General features: G+C 40.6%; 1 protein-coding gene across 1 annotated transcript; it reads left to right on the top strand.

Annotated features, from left to right (window-relative positions):
• The first annotated feature begins 9,503 nt into the window (after window positions 1–9,503).
• On the top strand, window positions 9,504–22,945 carry GCNT3 (glucosaminyl (N-acetyl) transferase 3, mucin type). The gene has a single exon (XM_080395610.1). The coding sequence runs from the start codon at window positions 19,188–19,190 to the stop codon at window positions 20,475–20,477; it is 1,290 nt and encodes a 429-aa protein (XP_080251736.1). The 5' UTR covers window positions 9,504–19,187; the 3' UTR covers window positions 20,478–22,945.
• Window positions 22,946–24,411: the final 1,466 nt, after the last annotated feature.

The following is a 24,411-nucleotide window of genomic DNA, read 5'->3' as shown; positions in this document are numbered from 1 at the left end:
AGATTATAACCAAAGTTATGACTAAAGTATGTTTAAGGCTATAAGAAAAAGGAAAGTGTTGGGTAGGTAACATCAGAAGTCATATAGACAAGGTAAATTTTCTATCAGCTAGTAGATATCAGACTATTTAATTAATCAGGTTTGTGAGATAACACAGAGAAAGCACACACCTTCATTTCACAGGGAAGAAACCTCCACCCAGTCATAGCATTTTTTTTGCTCATGTGGAGGTTAGCTGAGTAACACATATGCCGATGAAACAGACCAGGAACTGCTACAGGAACTACGAGAAATCCCCTACAGTACACACAAGTGACAGGAAGAACACTAGGTTAGAAAAGAGGTTTGAAAAAGAAAGGAGATCGTGCCTAATACATTAACTAAGACCCCAAAACCAAGATAACTGAGGAGACTTCCCACTCCAGATGCCTCATGAGATAAAATTCCTCAAGGAGATGACAGGACCTCCCCTAAGATAAGCTAAAATTTTGGAGGAAGTATCATCAGGGTGCTCACATTGGACGGAAGAGCTTCAAGCCTGTGGCTTTCACTACAAGAAAGATCACTTCTTGGATATACACAATACATGTAGCCAGTAAACCTTTTACTGCTCTGAGCACATTTACGCTGCTTTAAAAGTAAGGAAATTAAAAATTAAAAATCAATCATCAAATCTGTCACTTTCTGCCAGACAGTCAAAGGGGTATGGAACTCACAACCTCAGAAAGGATTTATCAGAAATTAAACTGCCCAAAAGGGATAGAAAGTGTGCCCTTTCACCTCCCAGACTGCACTAAAGAAGTGTGTAATAAATATGTCAAAATATAAACAACAGACATGAATATAGCTGCAAAGAGATAGAATCAAATTCCAACAATAATCCAGTAGCTTATTATTCAGCGGGTAAAATGAGTAAAAATAATTCAGCTACAGTCAATTCCTTTTTCAAACACAACATAAATTCTTTATACAATGGAGTAATGCAGCTATATAGTTACTAAATTGCTTTACTGTATAAAGTTCAGAAATAGTGATGTAGCCTCTTACAGTTGGTACTATTTCCACAGGAAGTAGAAGAGACTCTCCTTTTCATTTAAGGATGAGCAAAAAAAACATACAAGTAAATACAGAGGACATACCTACACTACAAGGCCTTTACTAGCATAGCAAGCGACCTATGTCACTGCTATAACACAAAGAACGGCCTATATCACTACATCAGAATAGCTGTTGGCCCACTCCTGTACTGAGAGGCAGTGTATCCTAAAATGAACTATTATGCCACATCCTTAGAGTACTGTAAGCAAAGCTGATCTAATCACCTATTTCTACACTAGCAAAATTATGTTTACACTGGAGGGTTTGCTAAGATGGTGATTTTGCCAGGCCAAGCCTAAACTTGGGTTCACACAAATACAACTACTATGAGTAATGAAGTGCTACCTTTAATATCGTCATCCCAAAGTACTGCTAGGGAACCTCCCTAGCTCCATATACTTCACTTCCTCAAAGGTGGAGGATGAAGCTATTTCAGCAAGATCTGTCCTTCTCTTAACATCTAAAAGAGATGAGAACCCTGTTCTACTTACACCCTTTCCTTTCCTAACAAAGCTCCTGCCACTTGGTTGGGCACAAGTCTATGTAGCCGAATGGGATCTACCCGAGGGTACTGAGGGAAGTGGCAGAGGGTCTCACCAAGCCACTCTCCCTCATTTATCAGCAGCCCTAGCTAACTGGGGAGGCCCCAGAAGATGGGAGGTTAGCCAGTGTGACACCCATCTACAAGAAAGGTAGGAAGGAGGATCTGGGAAACTACAAGCCTGGGGAAGAACAGCTAGAAAGCTGCCTGGAGGAAATGAACCTGGGGTGGCTGATTGACAGCCAGCTAAATGTGAGCCCGACATGTGCCTAGGTGGCCAAGAGGACTAATGGCATCCTGGCTTGAATCAGAAATACCATGGCCAGCAGGACCAGGGAAGTGATTGTCCCCCTGTGCCCAGCAGTGGTGAGGCCCCAACTCAAATACTGTGTTCAGTTTTGGGCCTCTCACTTCAGGAGAGATGTAGAGGTGCTGGAGCATGTCCAGAGAAGGGCAACAAAGCTGGGGAAGGGTCTTATGAGGACCAGCTGAGGGAACTGGGACTGTTTAGCCTGAGAAAAGGAGGCTCAGAGGGGATCTTACTGTTCTCTACAACTACCTGAAAGAAGGTTTTAAACAGGTGGGAGTAGGTTTTTTCTCCCAGACGAAAAAGTGACAGGACAAGAAGAAATGGCCTAAAGTTACACCAGGGGAAGTTTAGATTGGATATTTAGAAAAAAAATTCTTCACTGAAAGGGTGGTGAAGCACTGGAACAGGGTGCCCAGGGAGGTGGTGGAATCACCATCCCTGGAGATGTTCAAAAAACCACGTAGATAAGGTGTTTAGGGACATGGTTTAGTAATGAACTTGGCAGTCCTGGGTTAATGGCTGGACCTGATGATCCCAAAGGTCTTTTCCAACCTAAATGATTCTAGGATTCTATGTTTTCATTATGAAATTATACTGAAGGTTATTTGTAATGACAGGTAATACATATTGTGCAAAAAACCAGTATAACAATATTTTAATGTGCGCCCCCAATTACTTGTTCCAGGTACCAAGAACTATGTTCTATAATAGAGACTACAAGGGGTTCTGAAGGAGACAGAGAATTTGAAAGCCTGTATTGTATATCTAGCATTCTGATTAAGTTCATAGGTCCTAGTCAGGGAAGATACTACTGCACATTTTTCAGCAGATCTCTTATATTTGCAAACCTGATCCCTCTGGATAGCCGAGAATATTCATGAGCCAAAGTGCCAATCTAAATGAGGAAGATTATCTTTATGATTAAGGCTCAGATACTCACGTGGTACCTCACTGTGTAGAAGAGATTACAATAGTGAAAAACACTTAACTTCAGAAAAGCGCTGAGACACATGGAAGATCAGTTCCACAACAGCAGTATAAAAATGAAGTATCAAAAAATTAAATGACATTGCTTTTCACTATGGCAAAGTCTGCCACTAAACATGAAATTTAATCTTCCTCTCCAAAGTCCCAGGCTAGCACTCTGAAGGTCCTTGTTTTCCCTGAGGCAGAAAGTGTCTTTTCCTTTTGCTTACTTTATTCTCTTTATTGTTAGAGAGAGTAATAGCATTGGAAGAATACCAAAATATATGCATAGATTGTACCCAAGCTGCACATTTTCTCAAAATATGAGCTTCTAGATTAGCACTCTGTGAAATCTGTAGGATACCTAATTGAAAGATGGCATGACCAAAATTTATGGCAGTCATTAATCAGATTAGAGCAAGGTCAGACAAGATAATTATAAAAGGAAATCTGAAAAGCATTTTCACTGTTAACTGAAAAATATACAACTTTTAGAGAGCTGTAAGTTCAGACTTTAGCCCAGTATATGTGCGCATTTGTGTTCATCTGGTCATAAATATGGACTTGTAACTGCTATCTAAATAGACATCAGAAGAGACAATTGAAAGGCTTACCTTCTCTCTATCTCTCACACACACACTTTCCCCCCCGCCCCCTCTTTTTCATGCAAAAGTTTTCTATTTTCTAGTAAAAAGCACCACAAAATATAAGAAAAGATGGAAAGAACTAAAGGAAAGTATAATCTGTCTTAAAAATAACTTAATTTTTGTTATTCTAATATCTTTAGAAGAGAGATATAGGCATGAACTGATGAGCTCACATGAAAGAAGGCATTTCTAGTGTATTTCTTTCCAGAGTTCAATTAAATACTTGTGAGAGAAAGCACATGGAATGCAGAGCAGAAACAGCATGTCATCCCTGCCCCTCCCCTCCAAAAAAGGCTTACATGACTGACTTCTAGGTCACTGAAATAATCTGATACAGATAAGTGAATATATGAAGAATAGTATCTGCAGCTGCTGACTGGCTTCTTCAAGCAGAAGTCTTGACTCCTTTTTTGGTATGACTGCCATCATTAGAGTCATCCTTTCCACTGCTAGCACAGATAAACGTTTAACACAAAACAAGCAGATCTACCCTCCCTTTAACCAAAAGGTGAGTGGGTTTCTTTCATCTACATAAGTGCTATGCCAAAAGTCATGGCATTCTTTAAGAAAAAGACATCAAGTTACTCTTGCATTACTAAGCAGGCACTTGTACAAGAACATTGTATTCACATATTTCAAAAACTTGTTCTGTAGTAATTTGTGATTCTGCAAGGTGACAAAAACTAATTAACTTTGCCTACTCATCTCATAGAATGAATTGAAAATCTGCAACAGAAAATACACCTGGTTTTGCTTGAACCACATGTATACAGCCAACAATAGTTTTTAACTTTAAAAGACAGTCAGATTACTTTGTGATTTGATTCAAAAACGGTGCTGCACAAAGCAAATAAATCCACCCAGAACCTGTAATGTTTGAGAAGAGTTTTGACACAAAGTGGTTCTTCCTTTCCAACCAGCAGTACTGGTCTTGGTGATTATTTTAGTCAGGGATTATTTACATTCCCCCTTTAAGAAAATAACTTCCTTTTCCTTTTGTTTCCAGTAGAATAACTAAATAACTAAAACTCAGAAATGACCCCACACTATAAGGAAGCTAGAGTCCTATGTCTCAGTAGGATAGAGATTTGGAGAAATAGGAGTGCATGTATACAGAACACAAAGACGTAGCTAGCTGAGGGAGAGTATTCAAGGATATACACTGAGAACACAAAAGTTAACAGGCAATGCATAACTGCAGCATTAGAGACAGTGTCTAGTTCAAATATTCATCGAGAGACAGAACAGGATTTTTTGACTATGGATGAAAGTTCTCTCTCATAATACTTGTGTACTGATGCAACTCAACAAGCTGTTGGAAATCCCTTACAGGCTACAAAAGAACATATGGAATAACTAGATTACACTTATATTAACTAATAAGACACGTACAGCTTTTTCACCATAGAAGAGTACAATACTATCAACTATCACATCTGACACTGCTCAGAAGAGGTATATTATCTTTATGTTAAGTATATTTATATGTACCCAATATACAATTATTTAATTGAAGTTCAGAATTAGCAACTGGCAGAATGTCTCACACATTATTTGAATCACCTGCTGGAAACAATAGAAGAATTTAAACTACAGTTGAACTCTTCACCTACAATTGAAGAACAGCGCTAGTCAAGGGAACATAGCCAGTTCCCTGAGCTATAAATTAACCTCAGTTTAGTTAGAAATAGGAGCTGACAGCAAAACAGTATTAGAGGCAGATCCTGCAATATATCCTGCATTTGCCACAACCCCAAACTTAACTGGTGGACAGAAGCTCTTGATGATACAGCTAGGAAGTTGGAAATGCTACATCTGCTTCAAATGGGTGTCTAATTTAGCCGCACTATTTAGCCCTTTCACTTTGTGTTAAGAGTTGCAGAGATACCCACCAGCACTAGAACTCTGCATTTTTTCATGGAACTTGAAGCTGAAAGGAAAAGCAAACACCACTAAGATGACTCAAAAATACACAGAAATTGCTTGTTAACAAGTATGACATGCTTCATAAAAGCATACTTTCTTGGGGGATTTGAAAACAAAAACTACTGGGGTTTTTTTTTGAGGGGGGGCACGACAGAGATTTGCATCCTCTCCTCAGCTTTATTCACTTTGCACTAAAAATACTAGAGAAACAATTGTAAAGTGGGACACGTGCACTTTCCAAGTATTATTTGTATCTACAATTGTAACTTGGTACTCAATCTAAAAGTCTTTTGACCACATTTTCAAACATGTGCAAAAAAAATAGTAGCAAACAGAAAACTGATGGCATACAGATAATCCCAAATTCATCATTAATGGAAGCTCCAAACAAAACTGGAAGCCAAAGGGCTGGACAAGCACTTTATGCCGATTCCCTTATGAAGGAAGGAAAGAAAAATGGACTTCTGGCAGCCTTGAAAATAAAAATTCTTGCTCAGTCTTACTGAGAAAACTATAGATTTCTAATTCTAGTATTTGTTGTGGGTTATTTTAGTACCTTGTTTCAAAAAATAACCCATTTTTATAACCCAGCATGCAGCTCAGCACACCTGTTACGGAGGTAATCACCAATATCTGCTCATCTGTTCACATGCAGACGTTGCCTTCCTCTCATGTCTCTTCTCTAATTAACGCCTCTCCAGATCTTAATTTCTGAATGTACATCACAAGAATTTTGAAGCTTACAATTCTGACTATACCAGAAAAAGTGTTCAGGCCAACAGAGGCCGAGTAGAATCACTACATTTATGCACAAAGTCCAACAAGTCTACCCACCCAAAAATCAGCTGTTAGATTCTCACTGACGGAGCATACATAGCTGTGGGTTGTCCAGCCCTACTCTACCTCATCTACATACCCATCAAATCAAAGGCCTCATCAAATATTAAGCACACAGATTCCTCTCCCTACTAGGAAATTCAGGACAACCCTAACTGTGATTTACTGGTAGCCAAGGTGTTCTCTTGTTTCTATGCCTATGGAGGCACCTTCACTCCCTCAAAAAACGCACACCCCAAAAAGACAAAAATACCAGAAAAAACCAAACCCAACCAACTAAACAAAAAAAAAAAAATCAGGAAGGAAAATATGCTTTAGTCCCTGAATTCCAGTGCTATAATCTTCATATGCTATATTTACGTGTTCCTTCAAAAGACAAGAGTCACTAATACCTAACAAAAAACCTCATGCCTGAGGCTGTTACTGACAGACTAGAAGTTAAAGAAGAGAGCGTGCAGTCCTGCTGATCTTTTCTTTTTGCAGGTGAGACACACTCGCTCACTGGTTTAAAATTTTTTTTAAATTCACCAAATCATTCTCAATAAGTAAGCATGAGCCTGACTGAGATCACAGAAATTTTTTTGAAAGCTGTACTTGGACATTTTTAGTACCTGGTTCCTGACAAGATATTTTTCATTAAGCATATCTTGAATAAGCAAGTTAGTCAGTGCTGCCCCTAAAGCAAAAAGTTTAGAGAATGGCATTTTAGTCTAGCTTGCAGTCTTTTTATCAAATCCAATAGTAAAATATTAGCACTGAAGTTTAACTCACAAGGCAGGGGACACACACACATAACACATCAAAATAAATTCCTTTAAAATTCTTTTCAGAGATTACACTGCCGAACTGCACTGCAATCACAAAGACTGTGCATGTGTTTCAACAACAAAAAAAGCAGTCTAACTTACATATAGTTGTATACCGCAAGCAAACGCTGATGAAGTGTCTGTATTTTCCACAGAAACTGTGTGAAGGGGAAGACGGAAAAGACTACAGAGCTGGAAGAATACTGCGAGCTCACTAAGTCAAGGTGTATTCCCTTCTAAAAAGCTCAATTCTTCTGTTGTATCTTGCCCATGCTCTCTTGGTGTTTTTCTGCATTCACGAATGCCAGGTTTTCCTGATTACTGCTAGCCTAGCAATTGAATGCTGTCTCCTCTATGAAAGAGCACAGGGTTCTTAAGTGTCATTAGCAAGTGACAGATTCAAAACTAATAAAACATAACATCCCATAACATGCTCTGCTATGAAACTCTGCACACAAGCCTGGCCATTTTCTCTGGCCCATTCCCTCACACACACCTGGCATTCACAACTCTAGAAACAGTATAAATATGGCAACCACAAAGGAGAAAGTGTATCCACCTAACGTTCTCTACAATTCTGAGGTGACACACATATCAAAAACATCAATTTCTTAAGGCCTAGAGGCATGCACCATCATTTTCTAGCTAAAAACTATTCATTCAGGCACACAAAACCTTTCCCAAACCCTGTGTGTGGTTTTGCTGCATTTTTTACCTTGGACATTGTCAAGCGTTTAGCTTTAGCATTACATTAAATCACTTCTGATACTTCAAAAACACAGGAGTCAGCTGTCACTGACTGCTAAAAAACTGTACTACTTTAGTTCATGTTAGAGTCAACTATGTATTTTCAACATGCTTCAAGCAGAAGATAATGAAGTAATGGCAAAATGTCCAAGATACAAAGACAATAGTTCATATCCTCCTGTGTGAGTGTTTTTCCTCCTTGGTGAAGTAAGTTTAGTCTGTGATGCATTTTTTATTCAGATGAACACAACCACAATCACATTTACTCACCCAATTTTCTGCTACGTGCTAAATATTCATGCTAGTAAGTACAAATATGCCCATCAAGTCTCAGCAGTAAAACCATGACAGAATTTCTAGTCAGACTTACGGTACCAATTACACTAACACCCTTACAAGAACAGTATTAAGGTGTATTTAAAAAAAAAAACACCAAACAACAAACCATGAAACTATTGCCTACAGATACCCTCCATTTCCTCTTGTCCATTAGCTTTAGCAATAATGGCTAACACTGTGTGTCAGCAGCAGTCAGACAATGCTATCAGTCTTTTCGCAATTCTGTCCTGCAGTGGCATGGCAGAGGGCACCATGCCAGAGCATCAGTCAGTACTTAAAAATCAGTACTAGGATCTCACCATTTGTAATGCAGAACACTGTAGCCCTTTTTGCTGTATTATTTTCAGGTAGTTTCTAGCAGATCATGAACCATAACCTTCCTGAAACAAAGGAACATTAGTACTCTTAAAGAACACATTGTTTCCATATGTAATCTATTGTTTGCTAAAATATACTCTTGCAAAGTGTGGTAGTTTTTTTTGTTGTTATTGTTTTTTGTAAGTCTAACTGGGGAAGAGTGGGGGGGAAGGAACAGTTCAAACTTACCACCCAGCCTTTATTGCTTAAGAATTGCTTTAAGATTAATCAAACACACATTATGCAAACACTCTCATGTTTTCTGTGCTTACACACAGCAAAACCCTTCTAGCCTAAACTTATAAGTTTATCCTAAAACAAATCTAGCCTAAACTATACATATATACCTCAGGAATTTGACAAAGGAAGCAGGGGGGTATGGTTTTAGCGACAATTCCAGCAGCTCTTCTCTGAAATAACCTGCAAAATCTCATGTCAGTTTTGACTAAGAAAGTGGCCTTATAAGCTAGCTCAGTTAACTCATGTGAATTGATTTGTAACTGAAAATTATTTTTACAGTACCATCTCATTTTTCTGCAAGCTGCCTACTAACTAGACATGCAAACACCTTTTGGAATATACTTATTGCACAAGCTTAAAGACTTTGGCTCTATGATTTTCAGTTGCTGTGACACAGTCCAGAGATAAACTGATTAATTACTACTCCTGACAACAGTATAACTGTTTTAAATAGGTGGGTGAAATTATCTGGAAAACTGTTCATTGCTGGCATTAGAAAATATTAAAGTCATCTAAAAAGCAGCAGAAATGGCAAATCATTGAAAATCTCTGCCATTCAGGTATATGGACTATTCCAACAAGAGAAGTTAAGACACTGCACATATTTTAGCTAATGACTGAGCAAGCTAAAACTAAGAGGTTCAGGTATAAACTGCTGAAATTAATCTTGTTTGAAGTAAACATCCCCTCTCCATCTGTCTTCAATAAAAAAAAATAAAAAAGTTCTTAAGTTCATGTACCTCAGTTCAGATTTATTGTCACTGCTTTATATATTGGACTCTAACATCATTGCTGCTGAACACAGAAGCAAAAAAGAATTCATTTAAGTTTGGAACTGAAAACAACATGAAGATGGGGCATGCCAGTGTCATATCTTACAAAGAATGAACTATTACTCTGCTCCTCACCCTTGAATTTGCAATTAAGGCATTTCCCATAGGCCTACAGTTTGGTACTCCTGCAGGGCTAACTACTGACCTAAATCAAGTGCCAAACCCATAAAGAATGGCATTTTCTTCTAAGCAGAAAATAAGTGTTAGAATATTAGAAACTCTTGGGGTTTATTTTAAATAAGCTTGCAAAGTAAAAATACATAAGCTATTATTTGATTTATGAGTCAGAAAACAGATAACTAGCACTACCATAAACTACTTGTTCACATAAAAGTATCCTCAGTCATGCCTACCTACAGTCACTGACAACAAACACAACCTTCAGTCAGCAGTCATCAACATTTCAGTCTTTCAACAGTAAGTGGTTCTCAAAAAATGGTTTCACCTTTGGCCCCTTCTGTAGGAGCAGGACACACTAGCACATAATAAATGCCAGAAGAAAGATTAAATTGCTCTGTCTCATTAGCGCTAACTGTACAGAACCATTACACAATCGAGGCCCACGTATTCAGGCACCTCTCATTATTTTCAAGTGGAACACTCAAATACCTTAGTGGTTCTAAATCTTAGTCACTTACCTACAGTACAGAAAAATTGTCTTACTCTACTGCTATCTTTTCCCAGGAATTAGTTAACAGCAGTGTGGAACAATGTCCACAGAGAGAGAAACACTATCGAGACATCCTATGAACATGGAAGGAATGAAATAACAACCAGTAAAAACCTTAAGGATTTTCTCTGACACAAAACAAGTGCAGCTAACATTTCTTCTCACTTTGCATAAGTATAAGAGGAAGCAAAAATGTCAAGTGTATAGGAGATTTTTAAAGGGCAAAAAATAAGCAGCAAATAGATCACCTGAAATAAGGAAGTAGTAGTACAACAGTCCCCCACAACTGCTTTTTCCCCCAACTACAAAGCAATTTTGTATTTGACCATTGCCATGTAGCAGCATGTATCACAGAGAAGCCAGGCACTCAAACTTGGGTTTCTTTGCAGGATAGCAGCCAAAACAAGGACAGCACACTGCAGAAACCTCTGATGGAACTGAATAGCCCACAACGGCAGTTCTAGAGTAAATAACACCTTTCCCCTGCTGATTCTTCTTGTGGCTTTGCTTATGTTGCATTTCACATGTGTGAAGGTAAGAAGTGCTCTGCATGAACGCTACCAGCTGAAGGAAAATGTACTGGACTCGCTAAACCCAGGACACACCTATTCAGCAACTGGATAAACTCCCTGCCCAAAGTATTCTTATCCAGCTGGGGGACATTCAGAGGAAATCTGACAGATTTCTGGGCAGCCACAGGACGTGAAAGAAACATACTACATGACACAAAAGCTTTGGACAGAATCCGTATGTCAGCCTTCACTCTGTGCATAGATAACATGATGCCAGACTACTTACAACCAAAACAAACTGCACAGAACATTGGTAAATCAACACAGCTCTACCACAGAAGAGAAATACCTAAAGTTCAGAATACTATCTAGACAGCTGCCAACAACACAGAAACAATGCTGACATCTTTTTAAAGTTTTTTGTTCAGATAAACACTCTTTCAGTAACAGTTCTATTTCAGAAAGTCCTTCATCTGTTAAGAAATAATCTTATCAATAGATTAGTTATCATGGGTTCTCCAGTGTGAGAAATGTACAAAATCAATTTCATTCTTTTGGGGTTTTTATTCCTATGGGCCTGAACTCCTCCGTCATCTATCTAAAAGAGTTTTGTTGGCCGTTTTGTTTATATTTCTCGTTCTGTATGAAGCAATCCTTTTCCAGAAACAATGAGGCATGAGCTAATGCATTTATTATCACCAGTATTACTGTGTTTTCTTTGTGTTACATCCTTCAATTGAAATCAGGTTATTTTCTTCCCCCTAGGACACAGTCCAGTTTCCAGTGTTGGGCATCACAGTCAGAAACAGTGCCAGTTTTAAGGGCAGTTTAAAGGAAATTTTTTAAACACCTTTACCAGCATCATCACACTTACTTGCCTGTCTCTTCAGCAATCTGCATAAGGTGAGTAATGCCTTATTGCCCTATTTTGCCGTATTATACAAAATGTGACTTAGGAAACTCCTTATACCTTATCAGCAGAGTTCAGCTCTTGAGTAAAACATCAGGAGTAACTAGCATCCTGCTGACTACATGTCAATTATGACTATCTGCTTAAGCTTTTTTCAAAGCCATTCTCACTGTTACTCCACACAGTCCAGCTATTTTGCCTCGCATAAAAGCAAAAATTCTTCTCCCCTCCAGTAAGATTTCCACAGAGGTCCAGAAACAGCAGAGTAATGAGTCTGCAACTGTAAGGCGATTAGCATCAAGCAGTGCTCAGTTACAAAACAGAAACTGGTATGGATGCTACATAAATGATTGGGTTTTTATTTATTTACTTACTTACTTACTGTATGCCACCTTTTCATGTTCTTTTCAAATCATGTCCATGTAGCGTCAGACACAGAGGTATTGCATATAGTGCTTTCAAACTATTCGTCACAAACCAGCAATGAAGCAGAACTCTAAAAGAAAATTGACATCCAACAGTTTCCTCAAAAAGTGATTTAATCTGTAATTCATCATCAAAACAACCAAAGATTATGCTAGTGTGGATGTGGTATTAGTAGCTTGTAAAGATACAGGTTGACCTGTTATAAAGTACAGAATTGAGACACATAATGCAGTTGAAATTAAATGGAAAGAAAACTGCAGCTAAAGTCTGTAATTGGGCAGTTGTCAATTTCAAAAAGTAAAATCTGCCTATGTCCATGTTCATAATATTCAAGTTTTACAGATAAAGTGTACACATGTAATACATACATATTTGCATAAGGTTTATTATATTTATTTTGGAACCTCAAGACTTCCTTGTTCCTTCTCCCCCAGGAAAGCAAAATGTGCCAAAAACTCCATAGAAAAAGAGCACTGAACTTTTGATCTCTCTATATAAAGACATATAACTAAAAGGTTGTCATATTGTTTACCAAATGTTTGTAATTTTTAAACTATAAATCTTAAAATTATAAGCCAAGTATGATTCTATGATTTTGTAGAGAAGTATCACAATACCAGCACAGTCAGCAAAAAAAGATCTGAACAGCCAAGAATATGGAAATCTAATTTCTTGTCAGCATAGTTCAAAGGAACTATTGATTAAAAAAGAACAGTTCTTTTGGAAAATATCAATTTCTACTTGACACAAATAAGAAAATTCCCTATATGAGCACTATATGAAGTGAAATGCAGCTCTTCACAACAGAATACTTTATTTTAGTACTGTATTTAAGGTGTATACTTAACAACAAATTATGTATAGAGTATATTTAGGATCAATTTTGCTTAAGTAGTGAGAGTATCACTAATTTTGTTTAATTATACTTTATTACATAACAAAAAAATTACAGGAAGATCAGAGTCCACCCTAAGTATTTTTATGTGTGAGCCTGCACAATAATTTTACAGGCCTCGTGCTGGTGGGTATTTTTCACAAAACTAATCCATATAACTTTGGAGAGAACCAGTAAGCCAAGTCTCCATGGTTTTAGGTTACCTGTTATCTATAAACCTAGATAATCATATACAGGTCTTTGACATGTTAACTATATCATAAATCATCTCATAGCTGTAAAATACACTAGCATACACCAAAGCAACTAGAGCCATCAGCCTCTCTATGCAGGTATGTAGTCACCTGAAGGTGGGAGAGAGACTAAGGGAAAAAAAAAAGAAAATAATCATATACAACCTTTTCCTTATCATTCACCTCTGTACTCTCTCTCCCTGCCATTACTGTAAGAAGATCAATTTACCAAAAAAAGGTTCATCTACTGGGCTAACACAGCAATGATTTTGCAAGCAGGCAGAGGGGGCCTCTGTGATAAGAGGCCAGAAGCTGCCCCATGCCAGACACAAAAGGCTGAGCCAATCAGCGAAAGTGGTAGCACAGAAAGCACTTAAAAAGCACTTAAAAATAAAAATAAGCTGCTCAGCAGTTGGCAGGGTAGAGAAAGCATGAGAAACAATCTTGCAGACACCAAGGCCAGTGAAGGTGGGGGCAGCAGGGTTGCCCTGAAGGAAGCTGCAGCCAGTGGAAAGCAGCCCACCCAGGAGCAGGTTTTCTGATGGAAACTGCTGCCTGTGGAAGACCCACACTAGAGCAGTTTTATCCTGAAGGGCTGTGGCCTGTGAAGAGGACCCACACTGGAACAGTTGACAAAGTGCATTACTTTCTGATTACAATTATGTCTCATACACGTAATTCCTTGTATTTAGGGCTTCATTATCTTGACGTCATAAAAAAGCCCCTAAACAACTGTCAGAGACAAAGGTTAAATGAAAGTCATTGTGCTGCAAATGTAAAATTCCTCCTGTTGCATAAATGTCCTGGAAAACACAGAACTTAGCTGTGAGCTAGTAATGCCTACAAAGCAGTTAGCCAAGAGAAACCACACCACAATACACACTATGCCTCCAAACAAATCAGGAGGAAATAAGGCACTCTTCTGAAAACTGAGAGGATATAAAATACAAAAGCAGCAGAATGATAAAGACAACAATGCCCTGATAGCTTACAACTGGTATTATAGCTTAGAGGTGGAATCCTTCAAAATCCCTACCGGCTGGTTTGTAGCAAACTGCACAGATTCTAACTTAAAAAAAAAAAAAAAAAAAAACAAACAACAACAACACACAAACACAACAATCTATTTGTGACCAAAAAGCTAAAACCAAAATTCTCAGCCCACCCAAGAAATGGAGTTTAACACAAAAGATTTTTTTCTGTAGCATGTACAAGCCTGGTCTCAGTTGATTAGGTTAACATAACTTACTACTTCCATTTTCTTAAAAGTGATGCTAAAGAAGCCAACACTGTATCTATACATATAAACAATCCTTTCCTTACACATTTCAGCAACCAGCATTTCAGACTAATCTCTCTAAATGAGTTCTGTTTGTCCTCTTTATTGATGCTGCTTTCCCAGGGAAAACCCTATTCCTTCTACAAGCTAACTGTTTTCAGGTGAACCCACTGAGACTATAAGCTTTGCCATCACAATCTAAATTTCTACCAGATGCTTCACTAGGTGTGGCACCATCAGCAAGCAATCACATCGTATTTTTTTCTCCCCCTTGGAGAAGCAAGCAGAATACATTTCTTCTCCACACTTCAATGCGTTTATCTGAACCACAACCTAAAAATCGTGCAATGAGGCAAGTAGGTAACAGGTCACCTTGTGATGACTCTTTTTATCCCTTAACAAGAAAGCTTTAAAAAGCAGGAACTTCTGGCTTGATATGGCTTATTGAAATGGAAGTAGGTACAAAAAGGCACTAGAGAGTTGTGGCACCTAGACTAATCAGAATTGTTTGAAACTAGAGTCTTCACACTGATTAAGAGCTCTTTGTTCTTTGGTATCAACAGGGGAATACCAGAAATGAACAGAAACACCGGTCTGTCCCATGACAGCACAGTGACCTTTAAACCATGGCCATCACTGCCAAACACCTGAACTCCTCTCCATGCCGCTCCTTCACCACTTCAAACATAAACAAGTTTAGAGGGCAGCGTTCTGTTTATGTTTCTGTAAAAAAGCATACCACAAGGATCTTACGTGATCTAACTTCTCACAGAGGGCATTCTGCAAGATTATTATCTAAATATGATTAAATCATCATCCTCTTACATTGTAATCTACTGTCATATCTCCAGGCTGTTGATCTATGTAAGTGATCAAGTGGTGCTGGTTACCCTGTCGACAGTACTTGTACTATAGTATCCTTACTGTAGGACAGTTGTTTTACACTCACTTTTAAAAAGTCAATTTTATGTTCATTGAGACATGTATCATCATTAAACAGAGTCAAAGCAAATGATTCGAGCCCACAGTTCAAAGCAAAGTATTTTGGAAGTTACAGTTACACATAAGAATATCAATATTAACAGTTTTTAATCCCTACTTAGTATGAAAACAAGTTCTCCAGTCTTGGACTTTACCAACAAAATATTACTTTGTGTAGGCTAACATTTATCTCATGGGGAAAAAAGCAGCTTTGCAGAAAGCACACTTAATAATGTTTTATTTAATTCCATTTTCATGTGTCTTTAAGGACTAAGTTATTTCATTCAGAACATGCAACAGAAAAAACCCACTTTTTTAGGTGTTAGAACCTATATTCTGTTACATAACTGAAACATAAACTATTTATCTAAACCACCACTAAGGACACAAATTCATCTTCATGAAGTTTTTTACATGTGCATATTTTGTCTGTAATGCATACTATTCATAATAGACTAATTAGATACCAAGCTTCACAGAAACTGTAAAAGTTTGCAATCATAACCACAGCTCATCTGCTGTGGTTATGCAGCAGATGTGCTTAGCAGAGAATAAAGCAAATGTTTACCCGTGCTGATCATGTGGATTACCACTTGCTCTTAAGAGAATTCATGAAGAATGATACCAAAACACAGGAAAAAATGGCATGCTGAAAAACAAAAAAGCCATTCAGACACAGTTGGTCAGCACATAGTGTGATCATCTTAGTGATTAACTGGTAACTATTATGGAAGTTTTTCAGATTTCCAACTAAGTGTTTAGCTGGACATTTACATTTCATACTTTCCAAAGGAGACAGTTTTAAAAATTCACCCTGAAAGTAGGCAAGGAAGATATTTCAGGCAGTAGAGGCATAAGCACTTCAGATCTTTCGGCACTTGGGTTTGCTGCGCCTTTTTTAACTTGAGATAAAAAAGAGCCTATATATGAAGAGCTATGTACCACAGAGTGTGTCAACCTATGGCCACACTGCTAACCACAGAAAGCTTCAGAAGTTCCAAGTTCCTTGCACTGAACAAGTTCAAGATGTTAACGCTTAACGACAAACTTCTTCCAAAGAAGTTTCATATTGATGAATCTGTGACCATATTTACAGAATGTTGACAAATCAATCCAAAATAATTTCTTTCCTTATACAGTATTGGGCTTTCCTAGAAAAAAACATTTACTATCAGATAAAGTTACCAACAGAAGTAACCTTTCAAAAAATAATTTTCACATAGCTGATATTCATCAGTGTGTGTGACAGCATTTTCAAGCAGTGTGTTACTCCTACAATCTATTCTCTATCTGTCCACGCATGTGACTTCAGCCATTGACCAGCATAAAATAAAATACAGCAGCAGTTTCCTGTCATTTCACACATTGTTTTGGGGTGTGGGTTGATTTTTTTTGATTTTTTTTTTTTTTAGCTTTTGGCACTGTTCAGAGATGGAATACACTGTTGCCTTCAAGAGTATAGCTGAGAACACTGAAAAGACATTTTTCCGAGTCTCAACTTAGACTTAGCAATTGTTGACTCTTAACAAAGAATCACGGATGATAAAAATGTGATTTAAAAGTTACAGTTTCTTTTCAGCTTCCTGAAAAACACTTTTGGGAAAAACACCACTGCATTTCTGAATCACATCACCGTAATTTTTGAAAAATTACTCAAAAAATGCACATAACTGGAAAAAGCTACAGCCCATTTAAGAGCCCTCATGTGGGGCTGTCATGTTTTAAGCATTTCCTGGAGGATTAAGAATTTGAGGATTTCTTCCACCACACCATTACAAGACACAACCCAAGACAGAGCAGCTAGAACCTGAAAGTAGAAATGGTTGTCTACAATGCCATACAATATGTAAAATATGCTCTTATTTTCCTAGTCACAAGCAAGCACTGTATGAAAGAAGATAACCTGCATACTGAAATCAGAGGAGAGGATCAATATAAAGACATTGCTTTAGGAAAAGGAAATCCCAAGACTACAAGAAGTTGCCATCCCTCCATGCAATACTGCAAGGATACAGTCTAGCAGAGGTGATCTGGAGGGGAAGAGCTGCTTGGAAGTGCAGAAGATGCACCGAGAGGATTATTATTGTCCTACTCCAAAAGCTTCTTAGAAAGTACCTTTCCTCTGATGCTTTGAAATTATTCAGGTGAATGAGGTCTCTAGCACAAGCTGAACATAGCTTAGAAAAAAATTTCAGGAACAAATTTCAGGAACAAAGTGCACGTATAAATGGGATGAATGTCTTCCTCACACTGAGAAAGCAGCTGGCCCATCTAGCATCCTGTTGACATCCACCAAGCCTTTTTCCCCCTCTTCTCCCAAGTACATTCACTTTGGTACTTAGCGCAGGCAAACTGGCAGCTGTGTCTATGGGAAATTCTATATGCAGCACATCATTGCCTTTCATAATGCCAGTTAGAATTTCTGGACCATAGATGCCTAAGACAATTATTTACTGAATTGGGTAAAGCTATTAATTCAACAAATAATCTCAGTTTTGAAATCAGGGAAGTTACTAAGTTACTTCTGCTGTTTTCTAGAACCCATGCAGAACCACACTCAGTCCAGCTGCACGTTCTGTGAGTTTGGTTCCTTGATACATATGGAGAAAGAAAAAAATAATTTAAAGAAATACACCTTTATCTAAAAAAACACATCTTAGAATTTTTGACTTAAAATTGAAACTGGCCCTTTTTTTACAAACATGGTACCAAATACCACGTTTGGTTCAAACCACAAAGTGGTTCAGGATGACTGTAAAACTTAGGGGACATTATTTTGTTCATCACAGCACAAGGCATATTAGAGACTCACAGATATCCCTCTTTTTCTCTTAAGTGATACTCAGCCAGGATGTACATGTAGGTGCATGCAGGAGGTCCTGACACTCTCTATCAATATTCTCTCACACCTTCCTTTAAGTGGACACTTTGTGGCAAAATATTTATAAACCAGGGCCTCACTCTTCACCCTTTTCTTCCACGGTAGAAGCAGGGATTCCACTTTGTGGCAAATAATTTATAAACCAGGGCCTCCCTCTTCACCCTTTGCTTCCACGGTAGAAGCAGGGATTCCACTTTGCCCAGTTATCCAACATCTTTTGCAGTAAACCTTCACTAAATCTCAAAACCCCCACAGCCAGCAGAAAGCTCACTACAGCTGGACTCGCAGACTACAGTGCTGTTGCTGTCACTCCCTTGACCCGTCAGTTGGAACGATCAGAACACTGGAAAAGCAGGTTAGAGCCCCAAGTCATCTTGTCAAGTCTTTTTAAAAAAGCGCGTTACACAGGGTTGCATTCTAGAGGCATTTTCCCTGCGTTACATGCTGAGTGGGGGTAAGATAAAAAACCCTTCGTTTAAACAGACACGCAAGATACACAACAACCTGCAGCGCTGGTAAAACCAAACGCAGCCACGCCACGGGGAGGGAGGAGACTTCCTTTTATTCACCTGCGGTTACGGCGATCGCCCTGCCACTGCTCCACCACTCCCCAGGAAGCAGGCACCCGGGCTGTCAGGTCACCCCTTCGCGCAGCACCAGCTCCAGCGCCCTCAGCGAAGCCCCCCGCGGCGGGGAGGGCAGCCGCACGTGGCGGCGCGGCACGAGGGAGCCGTCGGTGCCCGCCGCGGGGACATGCGGCTGTGCGACAGGAGCCCCCCGCAGGCGCGGAGGCGCTGCGCGCTGCTGCTCGGCCCCCTGCTGCTGGTGGCCGCCGTGGCGCTGCGCAGCGCCACCCGGCCCTGCCCCGCCGGCCATCCCCGCTGCCGCCACCGCCTCTACCGGGCGCTGGAGCTTTCCCCCGCCAGGAGGATCAACTGCTCGGGGATCGTCCGCGGGGACGAGAAAGCCATCCGGGAGGCCCAGCTCAGCAACCTGGAGGTGGCGAACAAAAGGGTTGCCCTGACGCCCGGTGAGTACCTGAACATGACGAGGGACTGCGGCAGCTTCAAGGAGACCCGGCGATTCATTGAGTTCCCGCTGAGCCAGGAGGAGGTGGAGTTCCCCATCGCCTACTCCATGGTCATCCACAACAAAATCGAGATGTTCGAGCGGCTCCTGCGGTCCCTCTATGCCCCCCAGAACGTCTACTGCGTCCACATCGACAGCAAGTCTCCGGCCACTTTCAAGGAGGCCGTACAGGCCATCGTGGCCTGCTTCCCCAATGTCTTTGTGGCTAGCCACCTGGAAAATGTGGTCTATGCCTCCTGGTCCCGGCTGCAGGCTGACCTCAACTGCATGCAGGACCTGTTGCGGAGTCCCGTGCCATGGCGCTACGTCCTCAACACCTGCGGCACAGACTTCCCCATCAAGACCAACGCCGAGATCATCCGTGCCCTGAAGGTGCTGCAGGGGCGGAACAGCATGGAGTCAGAGAAGCCCTCACCCCTCAAGCAGCAGCGCTGGCAGTACCACCACGAAGTGGGGACGTTTATCTCACGGACTGCCAGAGAGAAACTGCCGCCGCCGCACAACTACCCCATGTTCACAGGCAATGCATACATTGTGGTTACCCGGGCCTTTGTGCAGCACATCTTCGAGAACCCCACAGCTCAGCAGTTCCTCGAGTGGGCCAAGGACACCTACAGCCCTGATGAGCATGTCTGGGCCACCCTCAACCGCATGCCCGGCGTGCCCGGCGCCATGCCCCAGAGCGACAAGTACCAGCTCTCGGACATGAATGCCCTGCCCCGCCTGGTCAAGTGGCAGTACCTAGAGGGTGACACCAGCAAGGGTGCACCCTACCCGCCCTGCACCGGCCAGCACCAGCGCGCCGTCTGTGTCTACGGGGTGGGCGACGTGTCCTGGGTGCTACAGCAGCACCACCTCTTGGCCAACAAGTTCGACCCCATGGTGGACGATGCCGCCATCATGTGTCTCGAGGAGCATCTGCGCCACAGGGCCCTCTACGGCCGGGGACTCTGAGGGGAAGCGGCCGAGACCTTCGTCAGCACCTGCCTCCTTCCGTAGGCGCGCCCGGCCTGCGGCGCCTCAGGGACTGCAGGAGGGGTTGGAGACCCGCGCCGTGAGGCGACAGGGCGCGGATCCCCCGCGCTGGCGGAAGGAGCGGCCGCCGGGAAGGACGCCGAGCGCCAGGGGCAGCCGCGGGCGCCTCAGCGCTGCCCTGAGGCGGGGCGGGCGCGCGAGGCAGCGAAGGGCGGGAACAGGCGGGCGGCCCTCTGGGGCGCGAGCAGGGCCCGTGCGGAAGGGCGGGAGCGCTGAGCCCCGCCCCCCCCCCCCCAATCTCCTCAGGGGCAGCGCGCGCCGCGATTTCCCGCCCGCCCCCTCCTTACAGACCGTACTGAGGAAACGCGGGTTTCTCCTGCCACAGTCTGTTCCCAAAAGGGACCCCAGGGCTTCTTACTTGAGACAGGCAGGGCCAGGTCATGAAGCACGGTGGCTCCACGTCCTGCTACAAGCAGAGCCGACACTAGACTGAATTTGCTCTTCTAAACATCACCCGGCAGGCCACCCGCCCCGGCCCCTGCTGCACTGCTCAGGTGAATATCTGGCTGCTGCTTTTGCATCACTAAGTTCCTGTCAATAACCATTAGCCATTAACAAAAAAGATATTCCGTCAATAAAAGCCAATATACTAAAATAGATGGCTCTTTGGTATTCTGTACCCCATAGTGCTCTGAGAAGAACTACTTGTGCTCCTAGGCAGAGCCGTTAAACCAATTAACCCCTCTGCACCCAGCTCCTCCATCTGTGACACAGGGAGAGGGATGCTTATGTGGTTAATAGTGTGCAAGCTTACATTTTTCTCCTCTCCCTTTCCCTCCCCCCAGAAAAGAGTTTTTTGTGAGGAGTGCACTGGGTAATGTACTTGCCATATCCAGCAGTGTATCTGGCCTTTCAGATGAACAAAACAATCATTCAGCATGTTGTTTTCTTAAGTTTCAAGAAGCTGGAAGAAAGATTTGTGAACTTCTGTATTTTACCCATGTCTTTTTCCCACCTTCTCACATTAAAGCTAGCCACTTGACATGGATCCAACAGCTTTTCACTGCCTATAATGCCAAGGGATTAATTTGGTTGTCTTTGTAGTATCAAAAAAAAAACCCTTCAGGTAATTTTTATTGTCAGTAAACACTCTCACCTCAATTTATAAATTAAAGGTGTCCAGTGGAGGATTAGCATTATACAAAGAATATCTGAAGCAGTTCCACAGCACCAGGCTACATTTAAGTGACGTTAAGTGATGACTGCAGTCACACAGATCTTTACAACATTGCTTTAAATAGGATGAGAAGATGAAATAACTGACTTGAAAAAGTGTGTCACTGAAATTTTGTTTGACATTTTAAGATGAACTTGGTTGTAAAATGCTGATTTTTAAAATGCCATGGTGATTTCACAGCAAACGTTACAGGGTACACCCCCTACCCCCCCAAACTATGCCAAAAAAAGCTCTCAAACATAAATACCAAACATATTATTGGACATTTGTTTGTTCAAAAAGAGCAAAGTAATAGGATTGCTGGTCCCAGTGGGAAACTTTCCATCTTGTGTAAACAGACATTTGCTACAACAGAGCTTAAAGCTTTATGCTAACCTGACAGTAACACAGAACATTTGAAAATGCTTTCAGCAGCAAATTCAACATTAAATGCCAAACGTCTAATACATTCTTTTAGAACAAACAAAACTTCTCTGGTGACTCAGGATGAGAACTCAAGTCTCCCAGCACAGAGGAGGGCATCTAACCACTGCTGCCTAGTCTGCTTTTGCTTGTTGGAGCTCTTTCATTTACTTTAAATTAACACATATTAGCCCCAAATGGTAAACTACTACCAGTGGTTCATTTGGGGGATTGGGATATGTTCAAGTTTCTGGACTAAATCAGGCAGAGTGGGGTCAGTGTGTTTCTGACTGGCAAGGTGCTGCCATTTTCCCTTGGAAAATGGAGGAAAAAAAGGTGCACCTGCATGGAGAGAAAAAACCCCTCATACTTCTCTGTTCTAAGGAATTGCATCAAAACCATACCCATCTATGAAATGGATGTCTCTAAGACAACCTAAATAATTTCTTTCTCAAATAACCTTCTGAGCACCTACAGAAAGCAAGATGTTTAGGCAGTGGAAGGAACCCCAGCCTGAAATAGTGAAAGACTGTTAAAAGAGGGATCTTCTCTCATTTTGCAAATGTACCTGTCAAGAAAGATACATAATTACAGGTTACTTACAGATTCGTTAACAGTAATTTTTATCCCCTTCACTCTGTAAATATGTTGAACTTCTTCAGCTGTTTCTTAGAAATATGAAGTAGTGGTTGTACACACTATTTAAATAACAGTATTTCATCTATTATTGACAGACACTGCCCTGACAGAAAATGTTACAGATGGAGACAGAGACAAGTATTTAGATCGGGGGGGGGGGGGGGGGGGGAGGGGGACGACGACGACGACACACGGGACGGGACATGACACTTCAAACCTGTTCCATGGTAACTCTTTTAGCAAAGGCAAAATAATTTTTCTTTTAATGTTACTTGTTGCAATCTATGCTCTTCCTGATCAGACCTGAGGACAAGGAATCTAAGCATTTATCCACATTTGAAGGAGCTTGCCCATAGAATATGAAGGCCTCGATTGAAACCAGCATACCAGAAAAGCTGCTTGGTGGCACACTAAGAGGAACAGCAGACACCTACCTACACAGCCCTCCCCATTCAAAGAGATCACTGATTGGTATGAAAATGAATGTTCTGGCATTATTATCTGGAGGTGTAAACAATCTGTGAACTTCCACATCCCATTTTCTTGATTCAAAGAAAATTTTCAGTTTCTGTTGATGTTATTACTCATAATTTATCTCCGATCATGTGGTTCCATAAACAAAGGCATATCTTGTGCAAATTTGCTTTCAAATGACCCTCTTCTTTTAGTAGTGACTTAATTCCTTCTGAAAGAATGAGACTACTCCCAAATTCTGAAGGTGAACTAAGACAAAAAGAATCTTACAAAGGAATGTTCTCAGCATTTCCCCTTCCAAAGACATTAGAGATTTGAGTCAGATTTATGAGTGCAGTGACATGCCAAAGCAGTGATACAGAAAAGAAAAAAGGAAAAAAAAAATATGTCTCCTTATCTTTACAATACATGTCATACAATAAATTAAAAAATCACTCAACTGTAATACAGAACTTTGTATTCCAAAGATCTCAAAGTATCTTAGAAACAAGATAGCGAGCATATTAGGCAACAGGGCACAAAGAAAGGATGTAACTTGCCAAGGTTAGTTGCAGAACTGAAAAAAGAATAAACTTTAAATAGGGAAGGACAAACTTTAGCCCAGAGTATAGCACAGAATATAGGGCCACCTCCAAAAAAAACAGGTTAAACCCCATATGAACTTCACCAGTAAAATCTTGGAGCTATCCAAATTGGAAATATAGCCATATCGGAAATGTTAGTGTTAACTTTGTCTAGTGAGAGGATGAAAACCTACTTCTGACACTTCTGTCTATAATCAATTGTTAACTAACAATCTCACCTTTAAATAAACCACCAGTTGTTTAAGGATGAAATATGCTGCAAATTGCCATTTATCTTTCAAGATATGCACAGGAAGAAGGTGAAACTACAGTTCTGAAATCTAATATTTTTTAAAACTCACCTGGCTTTAATGTGTATTTTATTTCCAGGTGGGTTTCACTTTATTTTTACAAGAACAACTTGATGTGAGCTGAAACTGGCATAATATGTATTTACACAGCGGGTCCATGAACAGCTCATCTTAACTGTAGTTAGTCTGTTGCTTCTTGCTTTGCATGTCTTTCATACTCCATATGATCATCTCTGAATTGTCCTATAATAAAGAGATGGGTCAACTGAAATAAATTCAGAGGAAAC

The sequence above is a fragment of the Falco punctatus genome (genome assembly GCF_963210335.1).
Source record: "Falco punctatus genome assembly, chromosome: 7".
NCBI classification, from domain to species: Eukaryota; Metazoa; Chordata; class Aves; order Falconiformes; family Falconidae; genus Falco; species Falco punctatus.
Note: the sequence above shows the minus strand (reverse complement) of the source record. Positions and strands in the feature narration are given on the sequence as shown.

What these genes read in the sequence shown, in the direction of transcription:
- GCNT3 (XM_080395610.1), top strand. Translation starts at nt 19,188, where the DNA reads ATGCGGCTGTGCGACAGGAGCCCCCCGCAGGCGCGGAGGCGCTGCGCG.